Source organism: Rattus norvegicus, chromosome 13, assembly GCF_021556685.1.
Source record: "Rattus norvegicus strain SHRSP/BbbUtx chromosome 13, alternate assembly SHRSP_T2T, whole genome shotgun sequence".
In the NCBI taxonomy this organism is placed as follows: Eukaryota; Metazoa; Chordata; class Mammalia; order Rodentia; family Muridae; genus Rattus; species Rattus norvegicus.
Window position 1 is genome coordinate 106,531,834 of NC_141546.1, and position 16,247 is coordinate 106,548,080.

Below are 16,247 nucleotides of genomic sequence, written 5' to 3' on the forward strand. Positions count from 1 at the left end.
AATCTTATCCCAGGCCTCAAGAGCTGCATGTGGAGCAACTGACTCTAGAGAGCTGTCACTCTGCACAGCGAGGGTTATATAGGAAATGGAGATGCTCCTGGGGGATTGAAGGATGAGTAGCTTTTGAGCAGTGTTGTGTGCCCAGTGCTCCAGAAACAAAGGGGAACATGCCAGTGTTCGTGCAAGAGGCTATAGAGAAAACAGGGGCACAGCTGCCCGTGCCCTCAGACTCAGATCCCCTGTTATCAGTTCAGTCACTTACAGCCTGCTGATGTGGTTCTTCCTCCAATTAGACCGTACCACCCCGTTCTCTGTTTAGTTTTAGTGCGGACTCCAAGAACAGGAAGGGACAGTATTCATAACTGAGTGGGCTTAGCATGAGCCCAAAATAGAATCCCCCATCACTAAAACCTTATAGACTTTTTCGGGACAACAGCCACGATATAAAATGCTCATTGCATTGCTAACCGATGGATGCAGAAGTAAAACTCAGCAGCATTTGTCCTGTTGTAGGAGATGCAGTCCGATGTTTTCTGTTACGATCGGTTGCCCTTCGTTAGAAATAAAAATGAATATAGTGACCTGGTAAATTGGTTTCTGGGGCTGATCAAAGGTTGCAGTTAGGAAGTGTGTGTGTCTCGAGCCGTGCCAGCCACTCTCTGATTGAAAGCACACTGTCCCCTGAAGACAGTGACCATGGAAGGGCTCTCTTATGATTTCTCCTCTGGCACCCTTGCTATGACATCGTCCTTACTTCCCTCGGAGACGTCTTCCCGCAGTTGCTGAGTTGGAAGGCTACCTTGCCTTTGCTTGGATAAGGTCCTCCTTTGGGCCATCGTTCTAGGTTGGATATTTAGCAGCATCTGCTGTCCACGGTCTTTTCTTTGGGGGACAGAGAAAGCCTTGTCTTCAGGGACCATTGTGCTGAGCTGAGACAGATGCTTAGTGACACGAGCACAAGGGGTCTTGTTCTGTCCCTCTCCTGGAGCAAGCAGGCAGGTAAACGCTCACAGAGGAGGCAGAGCCAAACTGAGAGCTTGGGAGGTGCCAAGGAGTGTGGCAGGCTGAGCATTGGGGTAGAAAAGCATCAGTAGGGTCACTGGAGCAGAGTGTGAGTGTGAGCATGAGTGTAAGCCGCAGGCTGAGGCTAGTGTGAGTGGAGCTGGCCTTGCTGGTTCCATCAGCTCAGAGCTGCCTGCTTCGGTGTGCACCCAGCTCTGCCAACCTGCTGCACTGTGGCGTCAGGAGCACTAAGCCTTGGTTGTCATTTCATGTGTGGTTTGACATCGCCAACCTTAGCTGTGGAGTAGGGAAGGAGGCACATGGAGAAGGAAATGAGGCAGGAACCCATAGGCAGGGGCCTTCCCAGTGATTGACAGAACAGGCTGTGAGGTCTTTGCCTTGGTAGTGGCTGGGAAGATGGAGTCATGAGGTCGGGCATGGGTCAGCTGTGGGGAAGGGACCTGTGTGGTGGATCATGCCGCCTAAACTGGAGCCCAGAGCTGTGGTGACAGTGACAAGATGCAGCAAGGGTGGTGTGGACGGCAGTGTGTCATCATGAGAAGTGGGGCCCTAGCGAGTGAAGCATGGCATCATGAGAGCTGTGCTCCGAAAGCAGTAAAGACTGGGGCCAGAGACATGGAATCTGTGAGGTCACCGTGGGTCATGATAGACAAAGAGCGCTGAGCTACACTCAGAACAAATGGAGAAGGCCCACAAGGAACATTCGAATTACATAGAAACGATGAACGACTGTAAGCATGAATTTCCCCCCAAAGATTGCATCGGATGCAATTTGAGGAAAATTATTCATTGGTTCAGTTTTGACTGGATATCTATATTTTTATTTGCAGAATTTGCCACACTTAGTTGGGAGGTGCAGGTGGGTGAACGGTCAGGGGCAGAGGTGTCCTGGTTAGTTTTCTGTCAGTTTGATTCATCTAGAGTTATCTGGGAAGGGGAACCTCAATTGAGAAAATACCCCCATTAGATCAGCCTGTAGGCAAGTCTACAGGATGTCTTTTTGATGAGTAGTGTGGGCGGGCCCAGCCCGCTGCGGTGAAGCTACCCCTGGGCAGATGGTCTTAGGAAGCAAGAACAAGCCGGTGAGCAATGCTTTTCCCCAGTCTCTGCTTCAGTCCCTGCTTTCTGTGTCCCACCTTGAGTTACTGGCCTGATTTCCCTTGATACTGGGTTGTGATCACATAGAAATGTGAGCAAAATAAATGCTTTCCTCCTCAAGCTGTTTTTGGTCAGTGTTTTATAGAAAACAAGCGAGGACAGAGAGTCTCTTGGGTTGTAAAAGTTAATACTAGAATGCAATGGGGTGAACAGGGAGGCAGAGGCAGGTTCTGCTGTCTGGGAAGTGAGAGAGAAGTATTGACAAAGAGGTGGCCACGGAGCAGAAAGTGTGAAGCTTCCACTAGACTTCCATGTAGAGACCTGAGGACATTGGACAGAGGTGCAGCCAACATTACTTGGAAAGGTGGGTCTGGAACCAGGACAAGAAGACAGGTCGGGACCAGGAAAGGCACTCGGGTCTCTAGCTAGAGATTTAAGAATTAACAGAAGGAATGTAAAACGGGAAAGGGAAAGGAAAACCAGTGGCGAAAGTTTCGAGCCTTTTCCTGAATGACCAAGCATTTGAGAGCATTTTTAAAGAGATGGGGTATAGCCGTTCTGAATGTTCACAGGGAACTTTAAGTGATATTGGAAACTCTAATGGTGAGTGAAATGTTATTTGAGTATGCTGCAACTGATCCCAATTACGTGAAGACAAGCACACGGAGATGAGACTCCATGGGCGTTCTGGCTAGCAAGCTGGGGTAGATGTCCTGTTTGTGAGGCAGGAGGAGATTTTCATTTTCTTATCAAATTTGTCTGACTTTCAGGCTATCTTTAAGAGAACATGTGTGGGTCTCGAGAGATGGTAAAGTACTTGAGTTCAGATCCCAGTGCCCTTATAAAGTGTGTGTGTGTGTGTGTGTGTGTGTGTGTGTGTGTGTGTGTGTGTGAGAGAGAGAGAGAGAGAGAGCGAGACAGAGACAGAGACAGAGACAGAGAGAAAGAGACACACAGAGAGAGGCAGAGACAGAGAGAGACAGAGAGACAGAGGGAGAGATAGCCAGAGAGACACACAGAGAGATAGACAGAGAGACAGAGACAGAGAGACAAAGACAGAGACAGAGAGAGACAGAGATAGACAGAGAGAGATAGAAAGACAGAGAGATAGACAGAGAGAGACAAAAGAGAGACAGAGAGACAGAGACAGAGAGACAGGGACAGAGAGAGACAGAGAGAGGGGGGAGGGAGACTATGATCCTAGAGGTAAAGGGGCAAGAACTGGAGGGTGCCAAGGCTTGCACCAGTCAGTAGCCTCCAGGTTCACGGAGTAGCTCTGTCTCCAAAATTGAGGGCAATACCAATAAAGGAATACACTAAACATGACCTCTGGTCTCTACATCAAGTGTACACACACACACACACACATACACACACACATTTGTACTCATAGCAAACACACACACACAAACAAATGACCTCTTATCTCTACATCATGCAAACACATGTTTACATACGTATGTATATATACATCAAACACACACAAATAAATAAGCATCTGATATTTTCAAGATGACAGTTAAAACTTTTTTTTTTCAAGACAGTCTTGAGAAAGCTTCATTTGTTTTCCCAGACACTGTTAGGCGATCATTTTTAAGCATGATTTTTTTTTCCCCAAAAGAATGTCTTGGCAGCAGCTCTTTTGCTTGTTACTATCCAATCAGAGAAAATGGCGTGTCTCTGCATGTGTCTACATCTCTCCCCCTGACTGTCCTTGGCCAGACAGTGAGGACCGAAGGCCTTATCTAGCAGAGCCAAGTCTTTCCTAGAGATGTTTCCCGGGGTCCCCGGGAGCCAGGGTGGGAGAAAAGCCGGCTCCAGGACTGCTATTCCTCCCTCTCTGTGGGGCACCCTGCACAGGGAGCAGGTAGACTGCGGGGTGAGCCTGTGTCAGGAGCTGTGCTCCAGGCTCTCCATGCTGTAACCAAGCGTCAGTATTCACCTAGCTGCTCCATCAACCCGAGTGGTCACATTAAATCCACAGTCCTGGTGAGGAGCTGTAATGGGAATCACCTAGAACTGCAAAGCAGGAAACGTTTCTATCGGGTGGCACCAGCCACACCATGCGATCGAGAGAGGATGAGGGTAGACACCAGGTGATCTTTTCTAATTTCTCCTTCTGTTTAAGCAATTTTTGAAATTAGTTTTCAGTCCCCGAAAACAAAGGAAGTTAGATGTACTGTAAGTGAGTTTCTAAATGGAATCCCTGTTACTGCATTGCCCAAAGGACTCAGTTGTAGGAAGTTAATGTCAGTTAGGGCAAGTATGAGATATAGAGGCACTCTAGTATCATGTAAAATGTCTCAAGTATTTTAAGTAAGGAAAGCATAATACAGGACTGCATGTGTGGCAGCCTTAGCTACGTAAAAATGTGTGTGTGCATAGAAGCAGGACGGAAGGCAAACCAAGATCTAGAAAAAGCGTCCTGGATGGTGGCCGTCATTTTCAATATTCAAATGTAGTTGAATAATTTTCTACAATGTACTTCTATTCTTTTACAAATAACCAGAAGGGAAAAACGCAAATGAGGTTTATGCCTGTAGGTATCCTGGTAACTTCCACCATCTCCCGGTGGAGCTCTGGGGTCCGCTTACTTGTGGAGGAGAGGCACAAACAGGGAGTCATCACGGTGGCTCCAAGACCCTGCTTTAACTGAACCCTTTCGTGTGCAAGTCTCGTTCAGGGAGGGGTGCCAGCCTTCTTCACACCCAGTGTCACTGCATGAGGAAGGCTGGGGACATGTGGGGTGAAAGGATCTAGAAGGCTCCTAAGACAGTGCTTCTGTCTCAGGATCATCTCTTGTTGTCCATGTCCCTCATCTCTGCTCCCTGCTCCCACTCACAGGGTAGTTTCTAAAGTACGATGTTTTATTTCATGGTTGTAAATTTTGCCTGTAAACTTTCAGCTTAGCAGAAAGCTGAATCACACTGAGCTAAGGGAGCATCTCTGAGCAGGTCAGCTCAGACACACACACACACACACACACACACACACACACACACACACATGCACACACACACACACACACACACAGTTCCTCTAACCCACCTTTGCAATGGTTTGTTTATTTTATAAGCATGCAGGGTGGGTATTAGGGGCTGGAGACACAACATGAACAAAAACGCTGGTCTCTCAGGAAGCTGAGGTGCTCACCAGGAAGACAAGTCATTATACACTTACAAGGCAGGGTGGAGAGTGGTAATAGTGCTAAGAACAAGATGCTGTCAGAATTCACACAGCAGGCATCCAAGCCAGCCAAGTCACAGAGTAAAGGAAGGCTTCTTGACAAAGGCTTCGTCAGAGCTGAGTGCCAGTCCTGTCTGGGGCTGGGCTAGGAGATGAGAGAGGAAAGTAGGCACAGCACCATCCTCAGGGTCAACACTGGTAGAGCTTAGAAGCCACATCTAGCAACAAAGAACAACTCAGTCCGCAGAGTTCTTGGGCCTTTTGCCCTATTAAGATGAACTTGAATAGAGTAGTAATCGGGGAGCAAGTGGTGACTTTAAACAGAACAGGGGCAGAATTGCATTTGTGCTTAGAAAATCATCCAGGCACCTGTTTGGAAAGTGAATTAGAGAACCAAGGTCAGAGGGGACCAACAAGGAGTACTCCAAGGTGCAAGACTAGCCTGGCCTGATCTCACAGCCGTTTAGATGAGAGAAAATAGAGCCAAGAGATCCTTGGTAGGTGAAGTGAGTGGAGGATGGCCCTTCACTGTTTGTGGAATAAGAGGGGACTGTATTAGGGTGAACGATCCAGGAGGATCATGGGCTTACTGTGGATGAGACTCATTCCTCCTCAGATGGGATTCTGGAGAAGGACCCGGACTCTGGGTACAAACCCTGCATCACTGCAGTCCAGATGCGTGACCAGGCACAAGCTGAGAAAGTCCCTACTCCAGCAGGGGTATGGGGAGGTGAGGAGAGAATCAGGGGTCCATAGTAGGTCCCTAGGAAGCACTTGTACCTAGGAAATGTGTTCAGGAGGCTGGGTGAGAGACTACTAGAACAAGGAGAGTGGCCCAGACACTGGGCTGTTACAGAAGCCAGAGGTGAGGACAGGCACTGGTGCCAAGTTCTTGCAAATGCCATAGAATATTTTTCACTGGACAGAGATGGCACACTTTGTAATATCATCAATATTTTATGACCTGACTGTCCCATTTTTTTAAAAAATTCCAGAGCTGGGCATAGTAGCATATACCTTTAATCTCAGCACTCATGAGGCAGAGGCAGGGGGATCTCTGTGTGCTTGAGGGCAGCCTAATCTATATAGTCAGTTCTAGAAAAAGCCAGCATACATATAGGGGCCCTGTCTCAAAAAAGTAAATAAAATAAAAACAAAACTTAAGGCACATATGGGTGCATTGGAAGCATATGTTATAACACATCGAGGATTAGTGAGCATTTTTCATATTGATTAGCAAAAGGGTAATGATTGACAGGGATGAGATGGGTGGGTGACCTACGGGAGCAAGAAGCTCGACAGGAGGCCAAGGAGATGTCAGGTGCATGGGTTCCAGGGCCTGAGAAACTACATTGGTATGTGCAGAGGTGCACCCAAGAGAGGACAACACAGCAGGTATGCAGAGGTGCACCCAAGAGAGGACAACAGGACAGGTGTGCAGAGGTGCAGCAGCGAGGGGACAACACAGCAGGTGTGCAGAGGTGCACCCAAGAGACAGGCATGAGTGAGTTTCCTCTTCTTTCACAATAAGCTCCTTGACCCCAGAAAGGACTTCCACCATCCCATCCAGCCCCTTAAGATGCTGTAAGGGATCTCTGACCCACAAAGGTAAGTCCAAGTCATTGGTCTGGGTTGAACCATGAGATGCACCCGGCTGTGGGAAGTCAAGCTAAAGGCTCTCTGTGAGAGGCAGAGGCAAAGGCAGAGTGGGTGACTTGGAGAGACCTGGCTGTGACCTTACTTGTGTAGGTTTCACAGAGCACATTAGTGCCCATCTCTAACTAGAGGTAGGTAAAGAGGGTCATCGGGGTGGCTCTTTTGTACCGACTGGAAAGAGAGCAGGTGTGTTGAACTCCTACAGAAGTTACAATCACAGCAAACTTGTAGAGACAGATGCACTCTGGGAAGAGGCGGAAAATCAGATCTGACCCTGGAACCAGGTTACCTGGGCATGTCTAGTCCCAGCACTTTTCCCCCACTGGGTCCAATAAAGCACTCAATACTGCGGCAGCCAAACAAAGCCTGGGTTTTGTTCCCAGGAATGCCTTTTTTTTTTTAAACCTCAAAGAGGAAGCCACTGGTGAAATCTGCAGGGTGTCTATCTGTCTGTCTGTCTCTGATGTATGTTCTCATTCTATAAGCTGTGGCACATGGGACAGAGGCAGTGACCTCTGCAGCAACCTTTATTTGTACAATGAAGGTGAGAGGAGCTTTGCAGTTTTCCTCACAAGACGTCAACCTCCTTATGCCCACCTGCAACCTCAGGCAGTCTTGGGGTTGCAGCCCCAAGTACCTGTGGAGGAGCGCACAAGTGTTCCCGAGTAAGCAGACTGGGCCTTGGCCCTCTGGGAGGAAGCGCCCAGCAGGTGCTGGTGCACACAGTAGGTTCTAGGTGGTCCTAATCTCTGGCCATATGCAGAGTGGGCAGAAAGGCTGGTCAGTGTGGTCTAGCTGAGTCTTTGGCCTTCAGACTGGGAAGCTGTAGCAGGCAAAGAATTGCTTCGGGGCTGCCTGCCCTCAGAGCTTGCTTGCCCTTGGCTTCTCTTCTGGGCCAAGGGATCCCCAGTGGTCTAAGGTATAGGGGCAGCTGCTCTGGTAGGAACTGTAGCTGTCAGAAAGCCAGCAAGGTCAGAGCTCCTCTTCTCATGCAGTTATCCAGGTACACAGGAGCAGGTGGCAACTCCATGGCACCAGATGCCGAGTCTGCTGTCAGCTTGTTCCCCTCAGTAGGGTGTCGCTCCAGCTTTCTGCCAACAGGTTCTTCAGCCCTTCGAGCAGTGCATGAACGGCTGGCTGAGTTCTTTCTGATGGATTTGAGTCTGAAAACGGCTAGCGATTTTAGTAACAGAGGGGCCAGCTTTGGACATGCGCTGTACCACTGTGGGCCATCCTGTGAGCAGTCTTTAAAAGAACATGTCATTAGGAATTACGGAAACAGTCAGACATCTACCCCTGGCCTGTGCCCATTGGCCAGCCAGATTTGTCTATCTGAGTGAACTGGACCTGCTGGATCCGAATCACGATCCCTGCAACCTCTTAACACCGAGGAAGGCTGCTTGATGCTTCCAGGGTCCTATTCCAAACACCTCTTGAATTCACCCTGCAGTTCCCTTGGTGTCCTCCCCACCAGCTCCATTTGCCTCTGCCCTTCACCAAACCAAGCTGCCTGCAGGGTCTCCATTCCTCCCGTGCTGTGATCCTGGGTACTTCAGCCTCTCCTAGCTGTTCTTCAGGTCCCACTGGTGCCCCACCAGGGGGCAGACTCGGAAATGGTGCTGTGTGTAACTGGGGGAGTACATGGGGTGATTCATTAGCACAGTGCTGTTGGCTTGTTCTAATTAGAGGCCTGCAGTCATTCCCACCTACTCCTCTCTCCAAGCTCAGGACATTTACTGAGACCGTGAGAACCTAAGGAGTCACAAGGCAACGAGACCCTTAATGTTCTGTATCAGACACTCTGACTGGTAAATCCAGTTGACTGAACATTTGATTTCCAGGTGCAGTGCGCTGGGTGCCTTCTGTTCTTGAGTGCATGGTCGTGTCCTGCTCATAGCTGGGAGAATGTGTACAGTGTCTGGCTTCTGCCTTTCGATATCTGACTGGGAAAGTCTCTTCCCAGTCATTTGTGTCATACCAACCCATGAGAGCCCTGCTTTGCTCCCTCGGGTTTTCATGAGTTAACGTGTGTCTTGGAACAGCTCCCATTTGGTAGAAGAGTTTGGGGCTTGCTCTGATTCAACGAGTCCTGCATAGCACATGCTTAACCCTCAGATCATCTACGCTGTTCATCTACACCAAAGTGGCTGACTTCACAGGAAGTAGGATTAGACACTTGTTGAACTTGGGCTGGATATGACAACACCAAGGCTCCCAGCCCTATGGAAAACTTCCCGGCACAAGTTGCTGCTGCTGCCTCCGTGCATTGATTCATGTGTGTTCAATCCGTGCATGGGTGTCCTATGATCTGTGCAGTAAATAGATGCACCTCTTGAGGGAGTGCATTAATGAAATCTGTACAACCAGATCCATTCATTAAATGCACACAAGGAGCTATTATTTCACTTTAAGGGTTCTTTTCTTCTATAATTAGAAAATTTAATTAAGGAAGCATAATCTTTCTATATTGGGTCTCGTTTAAATGAGGTAATCTTGGTAAGAAACAGATAAAATTACCAATCAGCTTCTACTCAGTAGTTACAGCTTAATTATACCATGTTTCCTCCAGTAGGAGCTGCGGAGTTTGGAAAGCTGCCTTTCTCACCAATGCTCGAAATGTGTAGCCAGGAAAGCCAATCTGTGAGAGATGCTCCTTGTTTCTCCCTAGTGGGAAATTCCAGCTGTTAGAGAGGTCCTCAGCCTCTCCCGTTACCTTCTTTCAGAAACACAGGGCTCTAACAAGAGCCAGGGTGATGGGTGATGTTCTGTTGAAGGAGTAAGTTCACCCACGAGGCCATTTCTCAGCCCAGAGCTCCGTGAACTGTGTATTCAGGTGTCTGATGCTGGATCACAGCTCCTTACATGTACTGGTTTGAGATACTCATTCTTGTCTCATAGCAGGCTTCTCAGATGGCTGAACACAGGTGGCTTCTAAGCCTGTACTCACCCAGGGCTTGACTGGGCTGGACCAGCCAGAGGCTCATTGTTGAAAGTGGTGGGTGTGCCTGACTATCACATGAGATCTGGACTGGGGACCAGAGCATTCCATGGCTCTCCCCCATGCTGATCAGACTTCAAGACAGAGACTTGCAGGAGTGGGTACTCCACAAGACCCAGGCCATCGGCTTCCCATGACCTTGCCCTAAAAATTCCAGAATGTCATTCCTGCCAGATCGTGTTGATTAAATGACTAAGTCCAGCCTTAACCCATCCCTCGAGAGAGCTTCCCCATGTAACTGTGCTGCCAGACGGAACAGGTAGCATTGGTTTATCAGAAGTTTGCCATGTTCCTTCAGAGGAGGCACATGTGCTAGGAGACCCAGAGCACACAGATATGAAGGACACATGTGTCATGGTGGACAGTGTGGAAAGGCTATAGGATGCTCAGCATGTTTAGGTGAGTTCCCAGAAGTCAGTGCTGTGGGGCATCACAGAGAGAGCTTGTTTCCAGGGCAACCAGGAAGCGGCCTACAGAAAAGCTTCTATCTATTGGGTCTACACCTAGCTCAGCCACCCGTATCACAGACAATTAAAATTAGAACTTGGCAAGGGGATCTGTGCTTACATACAGCACAAAGTAGCTAAACTTACATGTTTGCTTGGAAGTAAGTCCACGGATGTCCTATGTTCACCAATCTCTAAAGTCGCTTTCATTTGAGAACAACAGACACACAGAACCACGAAACAATGTCCCCAGGCCATCCCCAGTTTACCTGATTTGGAGGAGATGGAGATAATGACTCATATTTTGGAGGTGCATAGAGAGAAACATGGAGTATCTTACGTGCTACAATGGACACTTGTTTCTGGAGAAGTCACCAAACCTGTGTGCCTCCAGGTCTAACCATTTCTTTTGCTATTGGCAGGGAGACGGCTCTGGTTGAGCACCAAGGGTACCTGGGTCTGGGGAGCCTGGAATACCGCTCTTGCTTTCTCCTTCCTCTGCATGTTCTTCTCTGGTCCCCTGGGAATTCATATTTGCACTAATCTGCCCCGAAAATGTATAAGCCAGGTGATCAATCAAACCACATAGCTAGAGGCTACTATGCCAGGAATAAATTCAGCTTTGCGATGGACATGGGCTAAAGCATTGATCCTTACGAAAGGTGGGGAGAATGCCTCTGAGTTAGAGGGGGTGGGTGGAAGGTTACTAAATGTCTTATTTGGGGCTGCTATGACAACATGCTGTGGCAGAGCTGCCATACAAGCAGTAGAATTTCCATACGGTTTTAGAAGATCAGAGGTCCAGCATGGTCAAGTTACAATGAGGATCTTCAGATGCAGACTGCCTGCTTCTCCTTGTATGTGCAAATGGAAGAAATAGCATAATTGAACTCTCTGGGGCCCTTTTATGAGGGTGCCGTGGGATCAGACATGAGCATAAGTCACAAACTCTATCTTTGTCAGTCATAGGCCAAAGGCTCCCTCCCAATGCTGTAGGGTTTTGAATATCCACATACAGGTTTGCGATATAAGCCTTTATTTTACAACCTTGTGTCGATTCACTGAATGGACTCGTAAGATTCCAGAAACAGAAGATCCTGGAGATGCAATTGCACAGGACCTATATTGCACACAACTAGGAGGGCATTTAGCAGAGTAAAGAACACATTTCAGGAGGTGTGCGGGAGAAGAAGGACACATGATATAAATTAATCCTTAGAACAGCGAAAAATATGGGAGGGGTTGAACCCCACTGTTGCCTGCTTCTAGGTAGACAGTCTCAGATGCAGCTTCCCTTTTCTTCAGTTCCTGAGATGTCTACACACAAACACACACCGAATCTGTGGAGAATATCTACTCACCTCTCAAACACACAGATGTAGACCTGTGGCTCACTTCAGCCCTCACTTCCTCTTTGCCTACCAGTATCAACCAAGCTCCTACTACTAGTTCTGTTGCCTGACTAGTAAATCTCTATTTCAAAGAAAGAACTGAAGAAAGATCGAAGTAATACCTCCAAATCCCAACTTGCTGAATGAATTTGTTGCAGGTATCATGGGAGTGTGAATGAAGAGTAGTTACATAAACACTTATAGCTCAGAGGCAGATATACCACCTAAGCCCACCCCAACATGGGCAACAACTCATGAACACGACAACCCTGAGCTCTGCGCTTGACTGTCAGAAAGATTGCAGGCTAGAGAGCTCCCTCCTTTTAGCAGTCTTTACTGCTTCTATAACCTGAAAAAGGAGGAACCTTGTGAATCTGATAAGTTTCAGGGAGTTTCTGAGACTTGTGAGTTACTTTAAGGCTTCCTAAGTCTTAAGGAGTTTCCCTCCCAAGATCGAATAGTTCAGATTGTTGTGTAGAAATTCCTACACAACAAATAAGGTGTTGTGCTCTGAGGGGACTAGGGCATACAGCTCTTATGTGCAAAGACACATAAGCCACACAGTAATCACAGGTTATGAGTGGTCTATGGGGAAATGAGGTGTCAACAGACTAATAAGGTGATGGCTTTCTAGGGGACCAGCACCACCCTTGCAGCAAGGTGGCATTAGCACGCATTTGTGCTATCTTAAAGGTTCCTGAGTTGCATGTTATTAGGGTTCAAATTATGACTCCTTTTGTTTTCTCAGAGCACAACCTGAAGGCTACCGGTGACTATAGATTCATCCCAACTATCATTGTGCTCATGACAACTCTCTCTCTCCTCAGGGAAAGGAGATGTGTTTGGGGATGTTTTCTGGAAGGAGGCTACCCTTGCACAGTCCTGCGCTAATGTCCGGGCCTTGACCTACTGTGACCTGCACGTGATCAAGAGGGATGCCCTGCAGAAAGTGCTAGAATTCTACACAGCCTTCTCCCACTCCTTCTCCCGGAACCTGATTCTCACCTACAATCTGAGGAAGAGGGTGAGCTTGTGGCTTCGATTCTTTCTAAGCTTTTTCCTGTGCACTTTGGGTAATTGCTGTGGCTGGGAAAATCTGCTAACTTTTTATTTAAGTGGAGGAGAATACTCTGAGGCAGTCCTGTGTGTTGCCTGCTTTGTTAGAGCTTTTGCTGTACAGTGGAGAGGAAGGCAAGTCCTAGAACTAGAACTAGAAGGTGGATCAGGCTTGGTTTAGAGAGGCTTTGTTGTGTCAGTCTGTGGGTTCCTAGCACCCCTTGGACTTTTCAGCATTTTGGAAAGATGGATAAAATGGGGACGTATAGAATGGCCACATGGAGCCACCTGACCAATATCCACTGCACCCCCAGTGCAGTGCCTGGGACCTGTAGAGTGGTCTATGCAACCGGCTAGTGATGACACTGTATGAAAAGACACGAAAGCGTGAAATTTTGAGTTCAGCAAAGGAACCTGTGGAATTTGGTTGTCAAGCAGAAGTTTCGTAGCCAACCAGTTACTTGAGGAATGAGTCTTAAGGAAATGTGTTCCCTGAAGCTGGCATAAAGGTTGTCTGAGGTTTTCTATCTTTCTGTCTGTTTTCCATGCAGTCTTTAGTTTCTCATGACTTTTTTCTTTTAAGTCAAGATCTTACTGTGCAGTCCCAAACATTCAAGCCCCTCCCTCAGTCTGCCAAGGCCCATACCTGCCTCATGACTGACTGATTTTCTTCTACTTCAGCCACCATTTCCGGTTAAACACTAGCATGGTTACTCCAGGCCAAGAGGGTGCCTTTGGAAGGATCTCACAAGTTTCCTGTGCAGTGACTTCATACCTGTCCCACTGTCCTGCCTTTCATAGTCCTGGTCCCCAGTCTAGATGCATGTCTGGTTTATGCTGAGAATCTTCCTGCCTATGTGTGACAACTCCTGCTAGCTGTCCAGACTCCAAAAGGTTCATTGCCTCACTAGGTCTCTCCTGGTATCAGATGAACTGGACAGGGCAAAGCAAACCAAAGATGCCCTCCCTTCAGGGGACCAAACCTAAAAGAAGTGCTGTATGGGAAGGCTAATGGCAGTTCATGCGGCTACTACAGTGATCATGATGCCCCCAAAGTGCAACAAGAATGTAGGAGAGGGTACCTAAGGGAGAGCCAGAGAAGCCATGTCCAGGGAATGAGCTAAGTGTAGAGGTTATGCTAGAATAACGGAAGGAGCAGATAGCCCACTAGGAGCACATTTGACAATGTCCAGAGAAAGAAACCTGAGCTTGGCACTTGAGTCCCTTGAGGAAGTTTTGTTAAGGGCCAGCCTTTGACTCTGCACAGTAGGTCTCTTCTTGCTCTAGTCCCTCTGGTTCATTGCTTTGAGGATCCTGCTCAGAGAGCTTGGAGCATCAGAGTATCCCATGTTTTCAGTGCATAACCAGATAGAATGCCTGCAACTCATGTACTATTCAATGATGAGGGGCAGGGGTGCTTGTTTCCCTATCATGCAATACAAGGTGGTAGAGATAAACAGTTCTTCAGCTCCTTGATTTCAGACCTGCCCATGTGACCTCCAGGGAGGACTGGGCACTGCTGGGGAAGTGTTTCTTGCTTGTCTGCTGGCTGGGAGCATGAAATGCTTGATGAAGATACTTTTAGCCAGTGGATTCTCCTAAAACCTATTTTTCAGTTTATTCCTTCTATTCACGAAAGCCAGTTGATTAGACTCAGCTCTCAGCATTGCTGGCGATATGGGTTGAAATATATGCAGCTTGAGTTATTTGGAGGGTAATCATCCTGGAATAATTGTGGATCAAGTAAATCTGTCTTTAAAAAAAAACAAAACAAAAAGCAACAATGTCTCAGTGGCCAGACTGGTCTTTATGCATAGCGAGTGATTGACAGCTCTGGAGAAGAGCAAGAACCAAGGTGTGGACCGTCTAGAAACATCCTTTTAAGTGTCAGATCCCCAGAGAAGAGCAGATGGAGCTTGTGTGTGGACCTGCGAGTCCCTTAATTTCCGACTCCAGAGCATCATGGGAGGAATATAAGCATCTGATGGAGAGCCAAGCTGCTTGACCCCTGAACTTCCGTCCCATCCCAAGTGCCTCTAAGTCTAGCATAGAAGCCAGAGTAATTTTAGTGACGGCCTTTATGTAAAGAGCCGTTCTTTTCTTGGAAAAGGAGACTTGTCATTTTGGAGCACCCATTGTCTCCCATTGTGTCCTTCTGTGAATTAATTCATGGTTGCACAGGGCACCAACGATGAGAACGTTACATGCATGAATTATCCTCCTAGCTACATTTTTTTTTCTGACAAAGTGAAGTTATTCTTGTGGCTGTTTCCAGCTTGGCAAAAATCAAGTGAATTATTTGCTAAGAGTCCTGAGGACACTGTGCCTTCGGTATCCGTCTGGGGACTTGTCTCATCTCATAGCCCTCCTCCAGTGCACAGCAAAAACTCTGAGCCGGAATCTGCCTCAGTATCCAGCCCATCTCTCTTCCTTGTCCTCACCATCCACACACTGCAGTGATAAGGCATGCCACAGAAATGCCACAGAGCTGGTTGGGAATGAAAGAATCAGAGCCCAAATGACTCCCAGACCAGAACATCCCTGAAGCCTCTTTGCTTCCCCTGCTCTCCATATTCTAAACCTTATCTTTTTACCCTAGGTGGGTCAGCATTCTGCTGCCTTCAGAGCTACTTTAGAGTCTGGACCAGGAAGGGTCTTGTCAGGCAGTTCTGTCCTCCAGAGTCATGCAAGGTCAGTTCAGAGCCAGACAGGGGACGGTCAGCCTTGACCTTCTGTAAATTTTCTTGCTTGTGAGTTTTGAGACAAATGAGACTGATTTGGATCCTGCCTCTGCTGCTTACTTCTTCTCTAACTCTGGACTAAGAAGGACTCCTCATCTAGAAGATGGAAAAGATTGAATGATAGCTGAGGACACAGGACACTTGGTTAAGTTGATTTTTACTGTTTCCTTTGGGTAATGTCCCACTCATTATCATCTTGTGCCTTTTCGAAGAGGGGGCCTTCTGCCTCTGCTCAGAGTTTCTACTCTGCAGAGCTGGACATAGCAGTGGAGCTGTGTTGAGGCCACAGGTTCACCACCAGAGAGTGAGGAGGATCTTAGCACCCCCGTTTCTTCTGAGTGGAGCAGCCTATGGAGCGTCATGACTGGGAAAGGGTGGTACCATCAGCCCAGATCCTGGCTAGGGTGCTGGCCCTGCAAGCATCTTCCTGCAGGCCCTGAGGTGCCTTCTGCAGACAGAGTTGTCATGCTGCTGAGAGTAAGATATGCCAACTCCAGGAGGGTGAGAGCAGCAGCATTGGCCCAGTGTTGATTTATGTCAGCTCTGAAGTCCTCAGAGCCTACAGTAGTGTTACCAGGTCACTATGTCTTCTCAAGGGAGTAAACCAGGAGGCTGTGGAAGAGAAGCTCCTTTCCAGGGTTACCCAGACACT

The 16,247-nt window shown here is 47.9% G+C and overlaps 1 protein-coding gene across 4 annotated transcripts in view; it reads left to right on the plus strand.

Annotated features, from left to right (window-relative positions):
* Kcnh1 (potassium voltage-gated channel subfamily H member 1) overlaps positions 1 to 16,247 on the plus strand; it is a 302,521-nt gene that overhangs the window by 217,391 nt on the left and 68,883 nt on the right. For all 4 annotated transcript variants that reach the window (XR_015635384.1, XM_087581588.1, NM_031742.3 and 1 more), the window contains one exon: positions 12,626 to 12,822. Coding sequence is in view for 3 of the 4 variants with exons in the window: in XM_087581588.1 (XP_087437714.1) it covers positions 12,626 to 12,822 (197 nt within the window). In the remaining variant the exon portion in view is untranslated. The remainder of the gene's footprint in view (positions 1 to 12,625; positions 12,823 to 16,247) is intronic.